The sequence below is a fragment of the Pteropus alecto genome, unplaced genomic scaffold (assembly GCF_000325575.1).
Source record: "Pteropus alecto unplaced genomic scaffold, ASM32557v1 scaffold160, whole genome shotgun sequence".
In the NCBI taxonomy this organism is placed as follows: domain Eukaryota; kingdom Metazoa; phylum Chordata; class Mammalia; order Chiroptera; family Pteropodidae; genus Pteropus; species Pteropus alecto.
The window spans coordinates 2054087-2063087 of NW_006429864.1; the positions used below are offsets into that span (position 1 = coordinate 2054087).

The following is a 9001-nucleotide window of genomic DNA, read 5'->3' on the forward strand; positions in this document are numbered from 1 at the left end:
TCAACAGCAGAGCCCAGCAAGGGCTGGAGGGGCAGCTCGAGGCCAGCGCCCAGCCCCCCACCCCAGAGGCTGCTGGAAATCACGTGGAGCCTCCCTTGGCCACCGGAGCCACAGACACCTCAGGGAGTGGCCAGAGCCAAAACCCTTGGGCCATACTGACCAATGAGGTGGATGTGCCTGGAGCTGGTGAGTGGGGTCCAAGGGGGAGGTGGAACTTGAGTGGGGGTCTGAAAGGGCCAAGGGGAGGGGCCTCAGAAGCCCTCTCTTGGGACTAAACCAAGGAGACACTCAACAGAAGGAGCTGCTGAGAGATAATTATAATTACTGTTGTTGATATTGTTGCAGGTTCCCCTGGTGGCAGGAGCCCCCCAGAGCCCTGGCTGTGGCCCCCAACCGTGGTCCCACCCAGCATCCCAGGCCCCAGCAGGGCTGTTGGCCTGGGGCTAGAGGAAGCCAAGAGCCCCAGTGTGAGGCTAGCCGCTCCCAACCTGCCCTGGTCCTCCTCGGAGGCCAAAGCCCAGGCTCCCAGCCCCTCAAAGGGTCCCAGCACTGCCCCCTGGGAAGCATCCCCCACGGTCACTTCCCTAGACTTCCCCGTCATGGCGATGCTTCGTGCCCCCAAACTGTGGCTGCTACCGCACCCTACACCCTCCCCCACCCAGGCCAGTGGGGTCAAGGGGCATAGTGAGGCCATGGCTACTGCCCCATCCTCCACAGTCTCAGAGACTCAGGCCAGTCCCCAGGACCCCATCATTCCAGAGGTATATTCCTTGCCCCCCTCCTTGGACCTGACAAGACAAGGTGGAGAGGCCATGTTCCTGACATTTGGTGGCCACAGAGCAGGAAGTCTCACTGCCTCCTCACAGGTAGCCACAGACATACGAGCTGGAGCCAGTCCTAACTCCCCCAGGGCAGACTTTGGAGAAATTGGAGGGGCCAGCCCCACTGGGCTCAGCAGAACTGAACACCCCAGATCCAGCCCACAGGCTTCTCTGGATAGAAATGTAACAATACATTTCACTCCCATGGAGATGGCCACTGAGCCCATGGGAGTAAGAGGAATCTCAGAGTCTGAGTCTGGGGTCTTTAGCACAGCAGAGAGCCCTAATTCTAGCTCGCAGGCCACCGTGGACGAGGCACAGGGCACATGGCCATCACTGCACAGCAAAGGGCTGGGCCCCCGCCTCCCCTCTGCACCCTCAAGGGGCTCTGGAGTCTCCTTGATGCCTGGGGTTACTCCAAGTTTGGAATCTTGGGCTGCTACAGATAGAGGAGCCACAGTGGGTCCCACAGATTCCATGACCAAGCTGGACCCCAGTGATGCTGGTGGGATTTGGGAACCTAGATCCCGCATTGTTGCAATAGCTGAAAACCCCACCTTGAGCCCTCTAGTGTCTGTGGATACAAGTGTGGTGATGTCCCTCATGTCCCTAGGCCAGGGGGACAAGGTTGGGGTCCTGGCCACATCTACAATGGCCTCCTCCAGCTCCCAAGCCCACCCAGAGCCAGAGGGTCAGATGGTGACCCAGGGAACACTGGGAGCCTTGGCCCCTCCATACGAGGGCAGCCCCCCGTGGGAGTCTGCTCTTCCTCCTTGGACACCTGTGGCAGCCAGCACAGATGAGCCTGTGTCAGTGTCCTCGGGGGAGCCTACAGTGCGGTGGGACTCCCCCAGCACCCTGCTGCCTGCCCCCCAGGTCCTGGACGAGTTTGAGGTGGAGGTCCTGGCGGGGAGTGCCGGTGTGGAAGAGGCAGCGAGTGGAGAGGAGCCGGCCCTGCCAGGGACCCCTGCAAATGGCAGTGCAGAGCAGAGTGAGTTCAAAGCTCGTGGCCTCATCCCACCCACTATGGTCAGGACTTGGAGACCAGGGGCCAGATCAGGGAGGAAGGGTTCTTCCTGGGGGCCTGGGAAGGTTTCTATCAGGAGACGATGTTGGCAGTGGGAACTCGTCAGGCAGGTTGAATTGCGGAAAGGGTATTCTTGGCAGAGGCGCCAGCCTGGGCAAAGGCAGGAGGTCAAATTGATGTATTTTGAGGTACAGTGAAAGGTAGGAGAATGATGAGGTGTTGGGTGGAGTTTGATTTTGGTTTAATCGACAACTCATGTTCATGGCCACACTGAACCCAGACAGTGCTGTGCAATGCTGGGGGCTGGCCTTCAGCAATGCCCAGATCTGGGAAAGACAGAGTTGGACACAGACACCATCCAGGTGGGGCCAGATGGAGGAGACATAGCACGAAGGGCTTCCTGGAGAGTGGGAATTGCAGCTGAAATTCAGTGGTGCAGACCATGTGGAACCTCAAGCAAAAGGGAAAGTGGGCACTGGGAAGGGATGGGAGTGGGAACCATCACCACCATGTTACAGACAGCAAACTGAGACTCAGGAAGGAACGTCATGACCAGCTAGTCAGTGGCCAGATTTCAGTGGGAACCCAAGTCTGCATAAGCCTTAGCTGCCCTGTACCCAGTAGAGTCTAGAAAAAGCTACTGCCCTGTTCTCCTGGGGCCAGGTCTGCCCATAGCTTACCTGCAAATCCCAGCCCTTTATTTAGGTCCTGCCTATTGAGCTGTTTGGTTTTTTTTTTTTGTTTGGTCAAGTAAGCTTAAAAAGAAAAAAAGCAGCAGCTAATTAATAGGCACTTTTTCTGAGTCGCAAAACACTCTCATTAACACAATTGGTTTTACACTTGCTCCCTTTTTTGAAGGCAAAGTGTTGTAGATGGAAATAGCGAATGTGGGGTTTCATCGCCCACCCTGTCACCTCTGGGCTGGATTTTCTTTTCTTAGATGCTCAGGAGGCAGGCAGATCCCAGACATGGGTGCACGCATTGATAAAGGTGATGCTTATCCGTGACCGCTTGTGTTCTTGCCTTGTTCAAGTACCTTACTGGAATTATGTTGGTTAATCCTTGTAACATCCTTGTAGAACAAGTTCTAGGATGATTCTCACTTCAGGATGGAGAGACTGAGGCACAGGGAGGTCAAGTGACTTGTGCTGAGTCATGCAGCTGGGACTGTCAAGGATAAGTTTTGAATCCAGGCTGACTGACAACATAATCTGTTTCAACCACTAGGCTGTACAACATCTATTTCATGGTGTAAAAAAAGTACCTGAGGTCTTGGGAGGGGGTGAGCTCACCCTGGAGGGAGCAGAGAAGAGACTGTCTGTGGGGGATGGGCAGCGGGAAGGCAGCTCAATGCCCAAGGAACTAGAGAAGGGGGGTCAGAGAGGTGGGAGGGAGACTATACCAAGGAGTTAGACAGAAAGTACATTTGCCGGAGCCCCCAGAACCATGGCTGGGCCTTTCTTTGAATTTGCTGGAGTCTTGGCTCCTGACTGAAGCCAGGCAGCCGGGTTGGAGGTAGGCAGCACTAGGAGGGAGACCGGAGACCTACCCACCCACCACCACTCACAGCAGAAATGCTAATGAAGCCAAAAATAAATGCAGCACCAGTGAGAGACTGAGTCACCACCGCCAGTCTGTGGGCAGGTGTCAGCAGCTTGGGGCACCTGGCAAGGCTCACGCATTCCTGTGCCCTGCAGCCCCACTTACGTGCATACACACGTGCTGGGGCTGCACCATGGACAGACACAGTCACAACAGCACAGCCGCAGGCCTCTGTGGCCACCCGTGGGGGCACGTGCCACTGTCCCAGGGACAGGCCTCAGCCGCTGCAGAAAGCCACTGGCTACCTTCATTCAGTTAGCAAGTAATTATTGAGTGCCTACTGTGGTCCAGGCCCCATGGTGAGACCAAGTCCCTTGTTCTCTGGAAGCTGACATTCTAGAGCAGCACTCTAGAACCATTGTGGAGTTACCCTGTCTAATGCTGAAGCAACCAGCCACCCATGGCTACTGAGCCCTTGAAAAGTGGCTAGTGAGACTGAGGAACTGCATTTGTACTTTTATTCCCTTTTAATTAATATAAACATAAATAGCCATAAGTGACTGCCATGTGGAAGGAACATCACACCACAGACACAACAATGAAGTCTACGGCCATGCCACCCCATCCCGTCTGATCTTGGAAGCTAAGAAGGGTGGTGCCTGGTTAGTACTTGGATGGGAGACCACCTAGGAAGACCAGATGCTGTAGGTGTAAAAAATAAAAAAATAAGGGATTGAAATTGACAAGGTCCTTGCAATCTGTGAGGTCAACCAAGGGTTGCCTCGCCTAAAAACAACAAAACAAAAAACAATGATCCTAATATATAACTAAATGATACTGAAGGTTAGAAGAGACAAGTGAAGCAAGGGGTGGGGTTGGTGCCAGTGGGTGGTTTCCAGTTCTGAAAGGGGGTCAGAAAGGCCTCTTTACCTAGCCAGATGAAATTCCAGCAAGACTGAAGGAGGTGAAGGAGGAGTCATGCAGAGATCTGGAGGAAGAGTGTACCAGGCAGAGGAAACAGCCCATGCAAAGGCTCTAGGCTGGGTGGTCTCCAGCCTAGAGCCTGAGAGAGACAGATCAAGAGACCCTGCCCGGCCTATATTAAGAACAGCAAGGCCAGTGTGGTTGGAACAAAGTGAGCCAGGGAGCGTACAGGAGGTGGGGCAGGGAGATGTTGAGAAGATTGCACAGGGCCCTTTGGGCTGTGGTGAGGACTTTGGCTTTTCCTCTGAGGACAATGGGGAGCCATGGAGGGATCTAGGCAGAGGAGGGGCATGACATGACTCCGGTTTACATAGGCTCCGTCTGGCAGCTATGGGGAGAACAGCCTGTGGAGGGTAAGGACCAAGGCCAGGAGACCAAGGAGTTGATGACCACCACAGTTTCTTGTGAGGGCCCCAGGCCAAGCCAAACAGAAACAAATTCTAGGTTCTAAGGGCTCAAAAGAGGGCCTTAAACTGGGCTTTCGGAGCCCTGTAGGCCAGTCTTGGCTCTTGTATCATCCCGCTGTGTGGCTTTGAGCCAGGCCCTTCCCTTCTCTGGGCCTCAGGTCTATTGTCTGGGAGTGGAAGGGTTGCCCTAACAAGGAAAGGGGGTTGGCTGGAATAGGATGGGGTCTCTCCATCTGTCTCTCCCAGGCTCTAGGCTGGACCACCCACCAAGTCATCTAGGCCCCCAAGATGGGGGAGGAGAGACCTTCCTGCCTCTAGGAAGACCGAGGTGATGGGAGAAATGATTGAGGAGGGGGACAGAGACCCACATTCCTAAATGCTCCCTGGGTACCTAATCCATACTTGAGCAATGCTAAGACCCCTCAAGAGGCCACGGGCTGATATACACAGAGCTGGACATGGCATTATGGTTAGGACTGGGAGAAAGAGATGAACCACTTTTATTTCCATTTTATAGATGCAGCAACTGAAATTCAGGAAAGTAATTTGCCCAGGATCCTCTAGTGTGTGCCAGAGCCAGGGATTGAACTAACCTTTCTGAGTTGAAAGCCTATGGTTATAAGTGCTATAATCTACCATCTCTCCACAATATAACCACTGAAATTACATCAAAGAGGTTGAGACACCAGATGAAGGAGGTGATGATTTCCACTCTTCCTCATGCTGTTAATACCCCACCTAGAATCTTATGTCCATTTCTGTGCTCCAAATTGTGAGAAATACAATGACCAGCAGGGTATGTTCAGAAGAGTGAGACAAGTCAAGGAGAGCACTTAAACCTGTGTTCTAGAAGACTTCCTAAGAGAAGCTTTGGGAAGCCTATTTCAGTTCAATCTGAGGAAGGACTGCCACAGGCAGGGCAGCCTGCAGATGCTTTGGCGCAGTTCCTGGAAGGAGTAAGCTCTTTGTCACAGGGGGACATGAGAAGAAGTTGGTGACCACCTATTGGGAAGTTATAGAGGGGACTCCACAGAAAGGGGTTGGGCCAGAGGGCCTTTGGGAGCCTGAGGAAGGCAGACCTGGTGGCCTGACTGCTTGCCGCACTGCTTGTTCATCCTGCAGGCCCCTCAGATCCCTGTGAGAACAACCCTTGCCTGCACGGGGGCACCTGTAGAGCCAATGGTACCATGTATGGCTGTAGCTGTGACCAAGGCTTCACTGGGGAAAACTGTGAGATTGGTGAGTGCCCTGGACTTGGAATCTGAACCTGGACTTGTCTGACTCCGGAGCCCTGGGGTTTGCCCCAGTGGCTATCCCCATGAGAACTCAGGGTTCACAAAATGCCAGCTTCAGATGCTCCATTCCTCACTCCACTCTTCGGATCCACTAAGTCAGCCCATTGTCAGCCAGTTGAGCTCTCCATCCTGGAGGATGGGCTCTGGTGTATTGCCTCCCATTACTACCAGGCAAGAGAAGGGGAGAGGAAGACAAAGGGATGATAAAGCTTAAACTTCTTCCAGCCAACGGCCCCAGGAAATCCTATTCTCTCCTGGGTGGGCAGGGGTATAAGCACCACCACCAGAACCATTGGGTGCTAGCCCCAAAGCCCAACACAAGAAATATGACAGATTATGAAATTATAACAATAAATATAAATAACTTCTGAGCCCTGTGCATCATCTCATTGACTTCACAACCACGCTGTTAATTACAGAATTATAACAATAAATATAAATGATATAATTTCTTGTGCTCTTCCATTGACTCTCCACTCGTGCTCTTCCATTGACTCTCCTTTAGAAAGTGCCATTATTATCACCACTTTGCAAAAAAAAGAAACTAAGTCTCAGAGTGGAAGTGACTTGCCTGGCATCATACTTGCCTCAGGCACTGTCTGCACAGGGTTGGTAGAAGAGGAAGTTCCACGGATATCTATCTCTACAAAGAGCTTTGTTACTCTGCACAAGTTCTTGCAAATGCTCTGGAACCCAGTTTTCCTAGGTTCCACATTCCAAAAAGGCCCTCCAGCTTCGACATTCTGTGGGTCTTTTGGTGAGAGTATAATCCCCTTGTTCTGGAGTCAGGTGGAATGTTCTGCACACCCTAGCCTTCAGGCAGCCTAGTGACCTCTGGTCTCCTTAATGCTAATTTATGTTAGTCATGTGAGGCTCGTACCCCGTGACCTCCAGAGTCATCAGGCTATCTGTGCAGACCACTGCTGCTGCTGCACTCAGGTAGAGGATGGATGGTAGGATTATGAGCCCATCTTCTGCCTGGTTTCTTGTGGGGATTAGGAGCCAAGGGGAGGCTGGCCTCTGACTAAGCCCCTCCCTCTCCCCTTCCCCTCCAGACATCGACGACTGTGTCTCCAGCCCCTGTGAGAATGGAGGTACCTGTATCGACGAGGTCAATGCTTTCATCTGCCTTTGCCTCCCTAGCTATGGGGGCAGCCTCTGCGAGAAAGGTGAGCCCAGACTCTGGAAATAGAAGTGGGGGTGGGTGCTGGGCCACAGGCTCCCACACATGCTGCAGGTCTCTGTCTCTGGTTTCGTGACTGTGAGTCCAACAGAAGGCAAACATTTTTTGAGATAAAATTCACATAACATAGAATTAACCTTTTTAGAGTGTACCATTCAAAGGCATTTAGTACATTCACAATGCTGTGCAGCTACCACCTCTAGCAAGTTTCAAGGCATTTCCATCACCCCAGAAGGAAACCCTGTTCCCATTACTAGTCACTCTTCATTCTCTATTTACCTAGCCCCTGGCAACCACTAATCTGCTTTCTGTCTCTATGGATTTGCCTGTTCTGGACATTTTGTGTAAATGGATTCAAACACTATGTGTCTTTTTGTGTCTGGCTGCTTTCACTCAGCATCATGTTTTTGAGGTTCATCCATGCTATAGCATAGGTCAATGCTTCATTCCTTTTTATGGCCATTTATATATCTTTTGGGGAGAAATATCTATACGAGCCCTTTACCAGGAGAGAAATTTTATTTTATTGTATGGATGGACCACATTTTGTTTATCGATTCGTTACTTGATGGATATTTGGGTTGTTTTCCCCTTGTGGCTAATGTGAATAGTGCCATTATGAACATTCATTTACAAGTTTGTTTGTTTTTAACACCTGTTTCCTATTATTTCCCCTCTCCCATTCTTTTTGGTTTATACCTAGGAGTGGCTGGGCTATATGTTAATTCTCTGTTTAACTTTTTGAGGAACCACCAGACTGTTTTCCACACCATTTTACATTCCCACAAGCAGTGCACAAGAGTTCCAATTTCTCCATATCCTCGCCAACACTTGTTATTTTCCTTTTTTTAAAATTATAGCCTTCTTAGTTGGTATGAGGTGGTATCTCATTATGGTTTTGATTTGCATTTCCTTATGACTAATGATGTTGACAATCTTTTCATGTGCTTCCTGGCCATTTATATATCTTTTGGGGAGAAATATCTATACGAGCCCTTTACCAGGAGAGAAATTTTAGGCCTTTTCAACCCATTTCCTGAGTTCCCAGGTCCACACCAAGGGTGTGGCCCCACAGTTCAGAGAAGGAGACATCAGAAGTGGGACAAGAGTGGACGGTTGTAATGATCTTCCATTTGAATCTTTTCCTGCAACAAAGAAAAGAAGTAAATATGGAAGGGGGAGGAGGACAGACCCAGGGAGAGGGGTGACCTAGCCCCACAGTGACCTTGGATGGGCCCTCTCTCTGGTGGGCTGGCCAAAGCAGCCTTCCTCATACTCCTTTCCCACCTCCCAGACACAGAGGGCTGTGACCACAGCTGGCACAAGTTCCAGGGCCACTGCTACCGGTACTTTGCCCATCGGCGGGCATGGGAGGATGCCGAGAGGGACTGCCGTCGCCGAGCCGGTCACCTGACCAGCATTCACTCACCTGAGGAACACAGCTTCATTAACAGTAGGGACTCTGGGGTGGGCAGAGGTGGCCCTGCAGTCCTTTTGCCAAGGTAGTCCCCTGGGATCCTGAAGATGCTACCTTTCTGAAGCTGTGTTCATTAGTGCAAGCCTTGGCCGCCTAATAATCCCTGTGTCTGTTTATTCATTTGTTAATTCATACATTCACTTCATTCATTCATTCGTCATATATTTGCTGAGAGCTTGGTCTGTGCCAGGCACTGGAACACAGCAGTGAGTGAGATTGAGATGCACATTGTCCTGTCCTCAGGGAATGACATTCTTGTGGGAGA

At 51.4% G+C, this 9001-nt stretch overlaps 1 protein-coding gene across 1 annotated transcript in view; it reads left to right on the plus strand.

Moving 5' to 3' along the window:
• Positions 1-9001, plus strand: part of NCAN (neurocan) — a 24341-nt gene that overhangs the window by 10834 nt on the left and 4506 nt on the right. Inside the window, exons 7-12 of the mRNA XM_025043714.1 lie at positions 1-186; positions 346-828; positions 892-1812; positions 5904-6020; positions 7132-7245; positions 8554-8712. The exon at positions 1-186 is cut by the window's left edge and continues 435 nt beyond it. Coding sequence (XP_024899482.1) covers positions 1-186; positions 346-828; positions 892-1812; positions 5904-6020; positions 7132-7245; positions 8554-8712 — 1980 coding nt within the window. The remainder of the gene's footprint in view (positions 187-345; positions 829-891; positions 1813-5903; positions 6021-7131; positions 7246-8553; positions 8713-9001) is intronic.